The sequence below is a fragment of the Gracilinanus agilis genome, chromosome 3, assembly GCF_016433145.1.
Source record: "Gracilinanus agilis isolate LMUSP501 chromosome 3, AgileGrace, whole genome shotgun sequence".
NCBI classification, from domain to species: Eukaryota; Metazoa; Chordata; class Mammalia; order Didelphimorphia; family Didelphidae; genus Gracilinanus; species Gracilinanus agilis.
The window spans coordinates 180322539-180338798 of NC_058132.1; the positions used below are offsets into that span (position 1 = coordinate 180322539).

A 16260-nucleotide genomic window follows, 5' to 3' on the forward strand; every position below is an offset into this window, starting at 1 on the left:
TCCCTATTGCTTAGAAGGCATCAACTGATAAAAAGTACATTTATACATGTCTTTTGTTTCTACTTATCAGTTTTTTGTCTGGGGTTCGGTATTCACAAGTTATTCTTCAAATATTAATTCTGTAGTTGTATATTTTGTTCTTTTGGTTCTATTCATTTTACTCTTCATTATTTTATGTAGGTCTTTCCAAGGATTTTAAAATTTTATTTGCTTATCTTTTATTATGACACAGAAGAAATCATTATACTCATATATTACAATTTGTTCAGCCTTTCCTCAATTGATGGACATCTTCTCAATTTATAGTTTTTTGTCACCATGAAGAAGAGTTGCTATAAATTATTTGGAATATATAGGTTACTTTTTTCCTCCTTGATTTCCTTGGAAAACAGACGAAAAATAGACTATTGGATCTAAGGTTATACGGTTTTATAACTTTCTGGGCATAATTCTAAATTGCTCACCAAAATAGTCATTTATGGTTCCTCCAACGTATATATAATTTCTATTACATTATGGCCTGAAAATGATGTATTTAATATTTCTGCTTTTCTGCATTTAACTATAAAGTCTGTGTTCCCAAATATATGGTCAATTTTTGTAAGGGTACTATGTAACCCTGAGAAAGCTAAATGCTCTTTTCTATTGTCATTCAATTCTCTCCAGACATCTATTATATTTAGGTAATCTAAAATTCTATTCATGTCCTTGCCTTCTTTATTATTATTAAAGGTTGAAGTCCCTCAATATTATTTTTACCTGTAATTAATTTAGTTTTTCCTTTAAAAATATGGATGCTAAAAATGGTGTCTTAGCAGTGAAAACTGAAAGCATTCCGAGAATCTTTCCAAACAAATCTTTTAAAAGTGTCTCAAAACGAGAGTCAAAAATCATCAACAAGACAGGGTGAGTGGGCTCTCTCCTGCTGAATACAATTTGAAAGGTGGGTAGAGAGAATTGAATTTCACTGAATAAAAGGGAACTGGAAGCAAAACTGCACACAGAGGACCAACCCCCACCTACCATACCATGCTCTGAGCCTACGTATAGGGCAACTTTGAGATCCTCAGAACTGGCCTACATCAACAACAGAGCACCCTAAACCCCAGATCCACCCCTTGAAGTCCCAGACCCTAGCACCAACCCACAGTGAGGCCTGGAAGTCCATAGCATTTGGCCTTTTCAAATCTATACTGTGGTGAATCCCTTAGCCCCAGGGCAAAATAGCTCAGAGTGCTGGGTCCTGAAAGCCATCAGCAGAGGAGACAGAAATCAGCAGCTTTCATAACTCTTACATCACTGGCAAAAAAGGCTAGGAAAGTGAGCAGATAGCTGTCATTCACTGTAAATCATATAAACCCCCAAAATAAATAATAAAATTAATTTCATATGTATATATCAAATGGTATTTATTGAAAGATCCATTCTTTATACTGATAAAACTACCACCATTAATTTCTTCCACTGAATATGATCTTCCCCTGAGAAACATTTAATTACTAAATGCTAGTTAAGATATACTTCTATGAAATGTTTTACATTTACTATCTTAAAATATAACTACTTTATATTTTAACTTTAACATAAACACACTGCATGCATATTCATTAAGGGTTTGACTTTCCCTACAGTTGAGAAGTTTGAAGAAAAAATTTAAACTGCTCTATGCTAAGAAAAGTGCAATGCTAACAAATTGCCAGCAATGGGAAAAGGAGAGCTCTCAGAGTACTTAAAAAATAAGGTATTGCTGTGTGACCCTGGGCAAGTCACTTGATTCCCATTGCCCACCCTTACCAATCTTCCACCTATGAGACAATACACCGAAGTACAAGGGTTTAAAAAAAAATAAGGTATTAACTTGTCATCATGACACTGAATAGAAATTGCAGAATTTCACATTCGGAAAGGATCTCAAAAGTCTTGAATGACTGAATAAATAAAGTATTTATTAAGTTGTCTTTATGTATGAAGAACTATGTTAATTACTGAGAATAAAGACAAAAATAAGATAGTCCCCATTCTTGAGGAGGTCACATTCTATAGAGAAAACATTACATATGTAGGATTTTAGCTACAAGTCAAGTGGAAAAGTCCCATAATCTTTATGGTTCACTAGCAAAGTGGACATTTAATGCGTCATTTTTAAAAATATTTTTAATAATAAAATCATATGAGTTTTTTATTTTTAAGGAAGAAAATACTCACTACTATGTGCCTAGCCCTCTTTTAAGAGATTTACAAATATTATCTCATTTGATAATCAAAACAGCTCTGGAATAAAGGTGTTATTATTCAGTTGAGGTATGCCTTAGTTGAGGAAACTGAGGCAGACAGAAGTTAAGTGAGTTGACCAGGATCACAGACAAGTTTCTGAGATGGGATTTGAATTAAAATCTTCTTGACTTTAAGTCCAGTGTTCTGGTCACTGAACCATCTAGTTCCCTTTGTTGAACTATTTGACAATTCCAAGGCCTTTGGGAGGCAAGAACTTCTTTTCTAGGTCTTTTAATAGCTATGGCTATAGTACCTGGCCTTTCTTGTGTGGGGATGGCTGGTCCCTTCTCTACTGAAGTTATTTCCCAGAATGATGGTTGTGAGGCCTGGGCAAAAAGGATCGATAATCTGGAAGGTGCTTCCCCTCCCAGGATGTCTGTGCCTATCTGACTGCCATTTGTTGAACATATAACTAAACAATAATCCCTGTTTAGTACAAACATAATAAGATATCATTCAGGCCTTAATGAAGACATCTATTGAAAAAAAAAACACAAAACAAACCCATTAACTTTTTTTTTAACCCTTACCTTCTGTTGTAGAATCTATTCTATGAATTTAGAATTTGTATTGATTCTAAGGCAGAAGAGTGGCAAGGGTTAGGCAATTGGGGTTAAGTGAGTTTCCCAGGACCACACAGCCTAAAAGTGTGTGAAGATACATTTAAACCCAGGTCTTCCCAACTCTAGGCCAGGAGTTCTATCCACAGTGCTATCTAGTTGCTTGTGGAATCAATTAACTTTTGAAAGAGCTTACTACATGTATGGTAATTCTAAATGCTTAGCATTTTCCCCACAAATAAAGAGAAATTTGACTCTCTGAAACATCTATCTACCCACTGGTCCTAATTCTGCTTTCTGAGAGAACTCAGAAGTTCCCCTTCCAAATGATAGCTATTCAAATAACTGAGAGAGTTATGTTTTCCTTAAATCTTTTGTTCTTCAGGATAAATATTCCAACTTTTAAAAAAACTGATTCTTATATTACATGAATTAGAAACCCTTTATCATCCTGGTGGCCCTTTTCTAAAAGTTCTTGAGCTTTAGAAAGCCCTTCTAAAGGCACCAAGCTTCTAAAAGCTCTTTCTAAAGGCACCAAGAACTGGGCAAAATACTAATATATGAACTAATACTGTCTATTTTTGAATATGATGCTTCTTATTTTTAACGAAATTTGAGATTTAAATAATTATCTTAGCTACTATATCATATTGTTGACTTTTACTGAGCTTGAAGTTCAGCAAAATCTACAGATCTTTTGCCTCCCATATGTCTTGTATTTGCAAATTTTTCACCCGATTAGATCTCTTGGGATCCTGCCTCCTCCACCAAAAAGGCACAGTGGATACAATTGTTAAATTTGGCTTTTATATCTTGGCTCAGAAAGTGACCGATTACATGAGCTCAATCAAGTCTCAATCTTTTTCTTCCTCAATTTTCTCATTCATAAAATAGAAATAATAATAGCTCATAGTTCTTATATCACAGGCTCCTTATAAGGATTCAAATGAGATACTATTATTTCTCATTCTTATCTTTATCCTATCATTATTAGCTACTCTTCTTTTTAGCTTTATTTCATCTGGAAATCTGATAAACATATCATCTATGTCTCTATCCAAGAAATCAACAGAAATGGGAAAAAATACAGGGCCTAGCATAAATCCCTGAAGTGCTCCACTGGCTTCTTTCCAGGCTGACAGCAAACCATTAATGACCATGTTTTGGGATTAGCCACTTAATCAGTTTTTAAACCACTGGGTCATACTATTGTCTAGCCTACTCTCTTCATCTTTCCCAGAAAAATAACATAATTGACTGTCAAATGTTTGCTAAAATATAAGTAAAGTATGTACACTGCATTTTCTTGATCCATCAATGAAATATTCTTGACAAAAAGGGTAATGAGGTTTGCTGACATGATCTGCTCTTGATGAATATGTACTAGTTCTTTGTGATTATCTTTTTCTTTTCTAGATGTCAACTAAGCACCTTTCTAATGATATTCTAGAATTTTGCTAGGAATTAGTTGAAGTCAAGTTCACTGATCTATAGATGTGACAGAACCCACCACTCTCTCTTTTTTTCAGGATATTTACCTGAACCCATGGCACCTTCCCCTCCCTCTTTCTAGGAGCTTTGTAAAACAACTAACAATAACTAAGCTATTATGTCTGCTAGCTCTTGCATTCTGCAAGGACAGAGTTAATTGGCACTAGATGACTTGAACAAATGAAGAGCATCTAGATGCTCTCTTACTATCTCCTTGAATTATAATTAGTTATATATATATATTTTTTTTCTTTTCACTTCAAAGATCATTAATCCTAACAAAGAAAACATAACCATAATAAGAATTAAGGAGGACAGTATTGTCTTAATTATCATTATCCATTCCATTACTGGGCAATATAGGAAACAAAACACTTAACTCTTGTCTTTTGACTTTGTTTTTGTCCTCCTCTTTTTTGCATTAGCCTTAGTTTTATAAATCCATACCACACTTTTATATTCACCTTCTGTAACTTGCCCCTAAAGACTAGATGTCGGTCATTGATAAAATTAGTGAAAGTAGAAGGAATTAGATATTTATGGAGAAAGAACATAAGTTCAATTTTAGACATGTTAAATTTGAGATACTGAAGGGACATACAGGTGAAGCCTTGTGAACAATATGGAAAGATAGAGCTATGAAGTGAGATTAGGACTAAAGATTTGGGATATCTATATAATTATAGTAGTTGAAGCAATAAAAATTAAGAGATTGAAAAGGGAAAGAGAATAAGGAAACCTAAGAATAAAACTTTTGGGAAAACTATCCTTAGGCATTAGGAAGAGGATGATGAATTAAATGAAAGAGATAGAGAAAGGACTGTCAGAGAGGTAAAAGGATAATCAGGATGATGTGATTATTATGAATCCAAGAGAGTTAAAAGATATGATAGGAAAGGGCATTCAATAATATTATAGGCTACAGAAATGTCAAGGAACATGAAAACTGAAAAAAGGTCATTGGATTTAGTTTTAGGGACTTTGAGAGTAGTTTCAAAATAGTGTTAGAGTCAAAAGTCAGATTGCAAGAGGTTACAGAGAAGGTGGGTATCAAGAAAGTAAATGTATTGGGCACAAAAAACTTTTTCAACAAGTTTGACAATAGAAAGGAAAGAGATAAAAGAATATTTAGGAGATACAATGTTCAAGGATAGTCATTTTTAATATTAAAAATGTTTTTGTATGGGGTAGATCTGAAGATATTTATAGGCAGATGAGAAGCTGAGAAATGAAGCTTTAAGTTTGTTTGTTTTTTAAGAGGAAATGATTATTAGAACAAAATCCTGGAGGAGGTAGGGCAATCAATGAAGGACATAGTTAAAGGGATTAGCCTTGGTGAAGAACAGAAATACCTCTTCTTTTGTGACCAGTAGAAAGAAGGAAAACTTAGTGGTGCTGGATTTCCTGAGAAAGGGAAGTGGAGTTAAGAGAACTCATGTTGGATAAATTCAATCTTATATCAGTACCTTCAAGTCAAGAAGCATTTAAGTGCCTGCTGCTAGGTACTGTACTAACCACTAGGAATACAAAGAAAGGCAAAAAAAAAAACTAGTCCCTGATCTCAAGGTGCTCAAAGTGTAATAATATCAACCTTTAACCACCATAAACCTCTACCATCTCTTCTTTGGGCATAAGCATCTGAGGAGACTTCATGTGAAAGAAAAGTATGCAGAAAAACCTTGTCTTGGCAGGGTAGCTTAGTCTATAAGTTTCTCCTTACTTGGTACTCCTCTTTAGGCAGGAAAATTTCTATATTTTGATTTTCAAAAACCCCATCATCCATAAGGACTATCTGCCTAGACCAAATCTCCTATCATCTGCAACTTCTCCCTGTATTCTAATTCTTATCTGACTCAGTCCTATCTCCAAAAGGTCTTTATATTTTTCTATCCTGTCTGTCTAGTGTGCTCTTTGAAATCACTTCTCTACTGTTAACAAATTCCCTTTCATCTTGGATACCTTCCTCTCATACTGTTTCTATTTTTAGGTGCTTACTGAAATTTGGCTCTCATCTATATATCTATATCTATCTATCTATCTATCTATCTATCTATCTATCTATCTATCTATCTATATATATATATATATATATATATATATATATACTATATATTCCTTGATTCACCTTCAAATTAATATTGGCTACTGCTCTAAAGCTTCCTAAAGCATACCCATCCCATATTAAGATTTAAGGTATCTCTAGATTCTTCTTGCATTACACTTATTCACCAAGATCATTTTTACTTTCATTCCATTTGAGTGTATCATCCTCTCAAGATCCCTATAGCTATCAACTACTGACTTACAGTTCACTTTCCCATCTTCCACAGTTCTTTTCTCTACCCCCAAACTCTACTTCCATTCACAATAACTCTCAGTATTGGCATTGATGACCTTTTGACGTTTATCACCCTGAACTCCTATGAGCCATACTTCTGGTCCCATCAGACACCCACTTAGGTGGTCTCCCATCTTAGTCTTCACCATAATCTAACATTGTTCCATTTACCAGAACAATCACAGAATCACAGAATTTCAGAATTAGAAGTGATCTCATCAGTAATGTAGTACCTTAACCCTTACCTTTAACCTTAACTCAGACTCTTAAAGAATTTTCTTAACAACACAACTGACAAGAGGTCATCTAGCCTTTTCTTGAATACCTCCAGTAAAGAGGAACCTACTATTTTCCAAGGTATTGATTCCATTTTTGATAGCTCTAATTATAGAGATATAATTTTCTATCTAAAGCCTAAATTTGCCTCTTTCCAATCTCAACCCACAAAACTGAAATCTCTCTGTGGATGGAGAGAATGTCCTTTCCCCTCCTTCTGACTCACTTAAATTAAACTTTTCTTGGTTTTCACTAAATCTATGATACTTCAATTTTTACTGTTTTCAGAGTTCATAAATCTTGCTATATCTTTAATTTCATTCTTTCATAATATTCACCTAATTAGATTAAGAGGGTTAAGTTACTGTCCTCTACACTCAGGTCTTTCTCTTTTGTTAGCCTTTTCCTTTTCATGCTCTTCCAGTCTTCAACAATGCATGTCACCCCTTACATTCACCTTTTCTGCCCCTATTCCCAAGCTATTGAACATTGCTGAAGGAAGTCATAAAATCATGGCCCAGGGCCACGGAAAACTCCTTATTAGGGTTAAAAATCCTTTTACTTCTTTGATTCTCTTTTTTACTAGTTCAACCAATCTTTTCCCTAGAGCCTTCTTACCTGATGCCTTCAATTAATAATCCTCTTCAAATTACCCTATTGGCTTCTCTATGTATATACTGTTTCCACCTATGTTGTTGTTGTAAAGTTATATTCAATAGTATCTGGTTCTTCCAGACCCTATTTAGGGTTTTGTTCACAAAGATACTGCAGTGATTTGCTATTTCCTTCTCCTGTTCATTTTACAGATGAGGAATTGAAGCAAATAGGTTTATGTGGCTTGCCAAGGGTCACACATCTAGTTAAGTGTCTGAGGCTAGATTTTGTTAGGCCTGACACTCTTATCTTATTTCTTCCTATTTCATTACCTAGCTGCCTATCTCCCACCCATAAACCTTAGAAAATAAATTCCTTGTGGGGTATAAATTTTCTTTTTATCTCCATAGAGATAACTCTTTTTTTTAAATTTCTGGTTGCTTTGAAGATTCAATTCAAATACTACCTTTTGCAAGATATCTTTCCTGGTTCCTTCCAGCTACTCCTACCTTTACTCTGTAAAAGTGAAATTTGGGAGATGTCATCTTTAAGTATATATATATATATATATGTATTTTCTATGGACATTATCAAACTACATTTCCCGTCGTCCAACGGGTTTCCGGTTCCGGTTCTTTGGGTGTGGGGACACCTACGTCTCCACGAAGGGAAGAGTTTATAATCTCCTGGGTTAGGGGGGAGTGGTCTCTTTGGCCAGCAGACTGAGGAAGAGGTAATAATGACTGGGGCGGCAATTTTGAATGCTTACAAGCGCGTGGTCAAATAACTTATCTATCAGCATTGCTTTAATTAAAATACTAATTTCTATATTTATACCAGCCTTTATTATTTTTAATATTTATAACTCCACTGTTTAATTTCTAATATATATATGTGCATATATATATATACACACACATATATAGTCTGTATTATATATATTCACAGATTATTCCCCTTTTTACAATATAAATTCCTTGAGGACAAAAACTATTATTTATTTTTCTTCTCTTCGTATTCTCAGTATTAGCATTATTTGGAATATAGTAATAACTTAATAAATACTAGTTGATTAACTGGTTCTATGGATTCAATTATTACCTCTATGTAGACGAATCCTAAATCTATACATTCAGGCCTAATCTTTCTCATAAATTTGAGTTCTATACTTTCAACCCAGTTCAGTGTTTACAACTGGATAACCCAATGGAATCTCAAATTCAGCATGGCCAACATGTATCTCATCCTTTCTCTAATCTACACTTTTCTCAGGTTCTCTTTTTTTTGTTTGTTTTATGGTATCACCAAACTCCCATTATTTTATTAATATATGCATTCATTGAATGAGCATTCATTAAATATCTGTAACGGGACAGGTACAATTCTAAGCACTGAGGCATTATTCTAGGACAAGTCACCCAAGTTGAAACCCTAATCATTATACTTCTCTCTTGCCTATCCCTCATATTTATTGCCAAGTTCTTCTGATCATACCTCAGACATCATCTTTCCACTTCCAAAGTCACCACCCTCACAGTATCTTGGGCCTTTGCCATATCTTGCTTGTATTATTATAATAGCCTCCTAACTAGTCTCTGTCCCTTCAATTGCCTCTCATTGTATGGATACTAATGGAAGTCTTCTGGTTTTTCTTTTGTCTTGCAACATTCTTGATATATCTCCTTTTCCAGTCATATATTTTTTGATATCTTTTATATTTACTTATACCATGTGACTTTGGATGATTTTCTTAGTCTTTCTGGGCCTAGATTACCTAGAATTGGAATTCATTATCTGGTAAGGTTCCTTCTAGCTCTAAATCTGTAACTGAATCTGTGCAATTTTTCTTTGAAAATTTTATTTTTCTGAAATTGTTTCATTCTCTTACAAAAGAAAAATCTTCAATAATTTCTTAATATTTACAAGATAAATTGCAAATTTCTTAACATAGCATCCAAAGCCATTTAAAATCTGGCCACCAAACAACTTGTTAATCTTTATCTCTTATGATTCCCCAACATGAATCTTCTACTCTGCTGAGAGTAATTCTCTTCATAGTTCCTTGAACCCATCTGGCTCAGCCTATCACTTTTGCTCATGGCATGTCTAACCCCCAAAACCATCTTCTATTCTTTGTTATTGTTGCTTTTTTTCTATCTAAATTCTACCTATTTCTTAAAGCTACTGCCAGTTGAAGCTTTCTCCACCATTCTAACACACCGATTTTACTCTTTTGCCAATAAATTGGATTCTGTACTACAAATTCATTAAAATATTTCACATATAGATGTTTTTATGGGACTATGGATGTTTTTATAGAATCAAAGATGATCTCTAAGTCTCTTCATCTTGTAGAGGTATAATCTTCTTGCCAGAGATTTATGATACTAAAACTCAATGGAGATTGGCAGCCACTGAAGGTTTTTAAAGAAAGAAATCATTTGGTAAAAGTTGTGCATTAAGAAAATTAATCTGATGTGGATATAAAATGGATTATGGGGGAATGACTAAAGGTGACCTAAATGGTATGAATTTATCATAGACTTAGTCAATATAACTTTATAATTTTCTATTACAAATGGCCATACAGAAAATGAGGATAAAGAAAATGGGAAATAATCCAGGATTAGATCTGATTAAGTTTAGGAATGAACAAAGGCAAAAGTATAGATGTATAAGTAATAAAACAAGAAGATTAAAAAATGTCAGAGAAGGAAATGAAGGATAAGAAAAGTAGGAACTAAAGGGAAAGTGAATGCAAATAAACAGGTAGTATTTAAATTAATATTTATTAAACATGACACTTTGAGCTTCTTGAGTACTCTTACTTTTCAATAAGCATTCTTCCACTAATGATTATTTTATAAAGAGGGGATGAACCTTCAAATATTTTAACAATTTGAGACTTTTATTGATAAAGCAGAGAAAAATATTGCTAAAACCCCAAGAAAATTTAACCTCTAAAAGTATTTTTAAAAGTTTGGAAATCATGATAAATTAGCATAAGTGAATGGGTTCTCATACAAATATTCTTTTTTTAACCTTTGATAAATATTACTAGTGCAGAGTATCACTTGAAGGGATTTCTTGGACTTAGTCACTGTTATTTTTCAAGGTGCTTTTCTATAATCAAAGAAATATATCAAGCATTTTCTAAAGAATGACTTAAATATTACATGAATATTGATCAATATTTCTCAGTTCTAGACAATTTCAAATACTTAATTCTTGTTTGGCATTAACAGTGTACTTTTTGATTAAATGCATTTTTAAAAGTCACTAGAGCTCTGGGAAGAAATCTATATAAAACCTATTTGAAAGCATCAACAAATTACCGTATTCTGCTTCCTTCTTTCCATGAAGTCTTTAGACCTGAGATTCCTGCGTTCAAAAAAAGGGGGACCCTCAAACCAAAAGTAATAGAACAGAACTTTTGGTTCTCTTAAAGTCACACTACTCCTTTCTGAAGATTCCAAGGATGGGTATGCACAGATATAAAAGATTTTTTCTACTATAGTTGTTGGCTACAAATATATTTTATTTTTAAATGTAAATATCTTTGGCTATCTAAAGTACAAATGAAAAGTGAACTTTAAATGCTTTCTCTAAAAGTCTATTTGAGAATCTAATATATATTTCCAAATGAATATTTGTTTAATCCACTTGAAATTTTTTTGTACACTACAACATATAAATAGCTTATATTATTTATAGTAAAGCAATTCCATAAATGATATTTCTTCACCAGGAAACCAAATCTGTCTTAATTTGAATTAATATGCTTAAAATTACAGCAAGGTATCCTATATGCATTTTAAAAGGAAACAATTTACAAAATATTCACAATATTATTTTATTTTCTCACAGAAAATCACAGTACATCAACATAGTGAAAAGCAAAATATAATATAATTCATGAAGACCACCTTAGTGATTAATATTTTATCTAATTTTAGAATGTTACATGCCATTGCATACCATTAGCTCACTTAAAGTAATTTTTCTTGATCAAAAATTTAATTTTAAGTACTTAGCAGGAAGAGTACAGAGTTAATTAAAAATTATTTATCTGAAATGCTAAAATTAAATTTTAATTAGTAATAATGTTATCATTACAATAATGCTTCACATAATATTCTAAGTATCAGTGAAATGGTCTGAAAATTATATAACTTTTACTAGCTCATATTTTTAAATAGTAAAAACTATCTAAAATACACAAAATATTTTAAACTAGATTTTTATCTTCTTAGAAGCAAGTATACCTAGAAATTTGAAATGAATAGCTAGGCTCCGTTTATAATAGTATATTTTTTTAAAATGTGCAATCCTACCTTCCATTGCCCTTTTAAAGAAGACCTTACAGCTTCCACAGGTGAGAACTCCATAGTGGCAACCAGACGCTTCATCCCCACAGATTAAACAAATCTTCTGAGGTAATGATTCAAAACCATATTGAGGACTCTGGTTGGCTTCTGTATCTGGCCTTTGAATTAAATAAAAAGTATGATGACATTTTCAATATCCAACAATGAAACCTTTTTTTTAAACCACTGAATTCAAAGGTTATTTTTTTTAAAAAAAAGAACAAAATTCCAATGATTCTAAATAAAAAATGAAGTAATTTAAAATTTACTGATAAACAATTTCCAATTTCCTTATCCTTTTCTTGTAAACTTTATATAAATAAAGTATTCATTTTTAACATTCTTCAGAGATACAAACTGTGTAACCAATCAGTAGCACCCAGTTAGCAAGGCCAACAAATAAGCAAAGACATGATGCCAGGGAAAGGCAATGTCCATAGCAAAAATGAACTGTTTACCAGTAAACGTAGAAGTTAGTAGTTGCCAATTAAAATGCTAACTTTTTTTTAAAAGACAGGTAAAACGCTTTTCAATAACTTTGCCTGTCCAAATTAAGAATTCTTTGAAACAAGCCCTCTCCCTCACCCCAGGGACAACTACACATTTATTTATAGAATACTAAAAGGAAAAGACAAGTACACTTTAGTATATACTCACTTGAAGTTGTCTAACTAACCAATTGGCATAAAATACAGAAAAATGTACTGCTTTTAATCATGTCCATTGCTTTCTGGGAGTAATGTATCTTCGTGCTTTGTTTATTTGACAAGTATCAATAAGCTATGACTAGGCACTTGAAGCACAGCATGAAAGTAAGGCAGTGCTTTCACTGCCATTCAAATGCCTGATGCAAAGTCCTATCGTGAAAAAAGTAATTTTATGATTTTGATCGTTTAGAAAACTAAGTGCTCCTTTTTGAGCATTTTTTCTTTTTGCTTTCCTTTCTGGTGCGCTGCTTTTCTCACTGTACTAATTCCATTCTAAGTGGAAACAAAGTTTCCAAGTTTAAAACAACGAAAACGATAGCTGCTCTCCTGATTTCCCTTCTTTCCCTCAAAACTCTAGCGGCTTCCGCCCAGAGCTGCCCAGATCTGACCCAGAGAGAGTGACGCGGCACATTCTTAGCGGGGCAGTGCTGGCCCGCAGGTTCCAGCTGAGCTCTAAAGTTTCACCCAGGGCTTTCGAGACTCCAGGTTCCCTAAGTGCCTTCCCCACGACTAACCTCCCATTGATGGGTGCGGAGAAAAAAGGAAATACAAAAACAACCTTTTCTCTCTTCCTCGCCCACCCTTGCCCATCATCCGAAAGAGCCCTACTCCGTAACATGTAAGGGCAGGACTGAGGAGCGAGGCGCAACCATTATATCCCGTTATCTTCCCAGAAAGTGCGATGTGCAACTACAGGATTCCATCTCCCTCCTCCTACCAGAGTTTTTCACTTTTCCTACCTCCACTCACCCTCCACCCCGCTGGGGACCCGGATTCTAGAACGTTACCTCAGGTAGCACCCCCTCCCTCTCCACTCACCTCAGATAGTTCAGATAGGGTGGGTAGACCTGTGGCAGGCCCTCCTTCAGAACCGCCGCTTGGTAACCCAGCTGCGGGAGCCCATTTAGCCCGAGAGGCTGGTAGAGGGCTGAGGCTGCGCCAGAGGTGGCCGAGGCCGAGGTGGAGGGCAAGCTGTCCCGCGGCAGGAGGCATCCGGCCCCGCTCGGCCCTTTGCAATGAAGGGGCCCGAAGGGACCCGACTGAGGCGGTGCCGTTTCGGCTTTGTAGAGTATGCACTCGAGGGTAGAGAGTGAGGCGGCCGCAGCCGCGGCGGCAGTAGCTGAAGTGGAGGAGGAGGAGGAGGACGAAGAAGACGATGAAGAAGACGAAGACGAGGCAGAGGACGAGGAGGAAGCGCTGACTGGGGCGTTGGCGGAGCCTGCAGACAAGTCGCTGGGTCTGGATGGGGGCACCCGCGGTGGGGGCGGAGGCGGTAGCGACTGTGGGGGCAGCTGCGGGCCCAGCGCGTAATCAGGGCCAGAGGCCGGATTGGGGCCAGGCACCAGGTAAGACCGAGGAGAGCGAGCCACGCCGTCTCCGCCTTCCTCCTCCTCCTTGATCTTCAGCGTGGGCGGCTGGAAGTCTCCATACAGCGGGTATGCGTCTTCCTTGGGCTCGGCGTCCGGCTGGAAGGCGCAGTCGGGAAAGTCGCCTCCGGCTCCCGGGGTAGATGAGGAAGCGGGCGAGTCCCGGGGCTGAGCGAAGGCGCCAGCGCTGCCCTCGTAGCCCTCCACTTCCAGCAAGTGTCGGGTGCGAGCCGCCAGGAAGGCCGGGTTGATCGGCAGAATGGGCAGGTGGATGAAGTCCATCAGCGAGGTGGCCAGCGGGGAGCGCCCCGGCGCCGTCGAAGGCTCCTGCTCGGCTGAGAGGCCAGGTCTGGGCGCAGAGAAGCGGAGATCTTCCCTCGGCACCGGAGGGACGTCTCCTACGGACGGCAGGACCGGGGCCGTAGCCACCGCCGCCACCCCGCCGCCACCTGCCAAGGCCCTGGACCTGCCCTTGGAGAGGTGCCCGGCAGAGCTCTCGGGCCCATCTTCGTCCCGCGGCGGCAGCAGCGCCGGTTTAGCGGCTACCTCGGGCCATTGAGGGCCGGCTGCCAGCAGCGGCCGAGTAGGGGGCGGCCCCCCGGGCGGGACCTTATGCGAGGCCGCAGCACCTGAGACTTCTCCCTCTTTGCCCGGGAGCCGGTTCATGAGCGGCGGCAGCGCCCCCTGGGATGAGAGGGCGGCCCCAGGGTCTTCAGGGAGCTCGGTGCCAAAGAGGCACCAGGGGGTGGCGACGCAGGCGGGGGGGCTGGCGTGACTGTGTCCGGGCCCCGGGGGCGCCAGCAGCGTGTCCAAGACACTGTCCAGCAGCCCACTGTCCTTATCTGGGGGTCGGGCGCTGCTACTTCTTCCTCCACCGCCTCCTGTACCTGATCCCGCTGCTACTATGGAATAAGCGCTGTCTACCTCTGGTAGCTCCTGCTGGCCTTCCCCCTTCCCGTCCAGCAGCTCCTCTTCGTCGCTGCTTCTGGTGAAGAGCAATCCGTCCAAAGATATGGGGACCACCGGCGAGGTTTCCGAGTTCTGAACGGATTGGAAAGGGTCTGGGTCTGTGTGATCCAAAAGTGGGGTTTCAAGCTGGGACGGGGAAGGTACACCATCCGCCACGTGGGGAGTCCGGGGATCATTTGCCTTCAGCTCTGTCATGACGACCGGGACACCCCCTCCTCTCCTCCGCCCTCGCCCGCGGGGAGGAGAGAATGGAGAAGAGAGGGGGGGGGGTGTCCGAGAGGAAGGGGAGGGAAAAAAAAAAAAGCAGCTCACTTTGGCTTAGACCAGGGGATGGTCAATCTCCTAGGCTTAAAAAGGGCGGAAGCTGGTCACTCCTTAAACTGATCCTCCATCCTCTGGGAAGGGGTGGAGGCTGGAGGTTTCTCCCGAGTTTGTAGATTTGGGGGACAAGGGTGGAGGAGAGCGTAATTTGGGGGATATCTTTTTGTTAACGTAGTTCCAGCGGAGAGAACTCGAGCTGCTCCTCTTTTGCCAGGAGGAATTCTAGCGTGATTGATAGACTCACAGCTCTAGCACTAAGACTAGGCAAATCGTTAGGCTCCCTGTGGTCTCCCTTCCTTGGTTGCAAAGCCCATCCATAATTCAAGTTGATGAATCTAAAATAGGATTCCGTCCCTTTTTCCCAGCTTCGTTTTGAACAGCAAGTCCTGGTTCGAGTCAAATCTGGCTACAGCAGGTAGCCCCGAGGACTTAAAAATAAATTCACCTGTGCCCCCTCAATGTTTGCTAGGTGCTCCCTTTTTTTTTTTTTCCGCCCTGACTGATTTAAGAGAAAAAATGACTTCGCTCTAAACTCCGAGGGACCGCAACCTTTGCGGTTCCCGCAGGTAATCCAAACGTTTAGGCTGAATAGTAACAGGAGCTTCACTCAATTGTGTTCGCCGCTCCTCAGTTGAAATCCCTCTCAACAGGACAGAATGACTGGAATATATTCTGTCCCGAAGTGGAGTCCTGTAACACTGGGTAGAATAAAGCTGGAAACATATCAACCTGGAGTAGTAGCCCCAGTCTTCGGATCCGTTGCCGCAACCCGGCTCTCTCTGTCTTGCCCCGCCTTAAGGTCCTTCCCACTGGCCAATTACGGGAGAGCTCACTGTCTCTCAATTCATACCCAGATATCTCCCAGAGTCTGGGATGCAGGAGGTATAATCTTCACTCAGTGGAATGGGATGAGCAACTTACAAGGTGTAAAAGATAGGATCTTTACAGATATCTGCTCAGATGTACTGACGATTAAGAATTTCCCCATTCCTTATA

General features: G+C 38.3%; 1 protein-coding gene across 6 annotated transcripts in view; it reads right to left on the reverse strand.

The window, feature by feature from the left end:
* The window catches only part of PGR (progesterone receptor), a 99299-nt gene extending 84161 nt beyond the window's left edge, over positions 1–15138 (reverse strand). For 2 of the 6 annotated variants that reach the window (XM_044666246.1, XM_044666241.1), the window contains exons 1-3: positions 13766–15138; positions 13427–13690; positions 11868–12019 (exon numbers count right to left, since the gene is read on the reverse strand). In XM_044666246.1, coding sequence (XP_044522181.1) covers positions 11868–12019; positions 13427–13690; positions 13766–15138 — 1789 coding nt within the window. Of the gene's footprint in view, positions 1–11867; positions 12020–13426 lie in introns of all 6 variants that reach the window. The other 4 variants (XM_044666244.1, XM_044666243.1, XM_044666242.1 and 1 more) reach the window with 4 other exon arrangements.
* Between the last annotated feature and the right edge of the window lie 1122 nt (positions 15139–16260).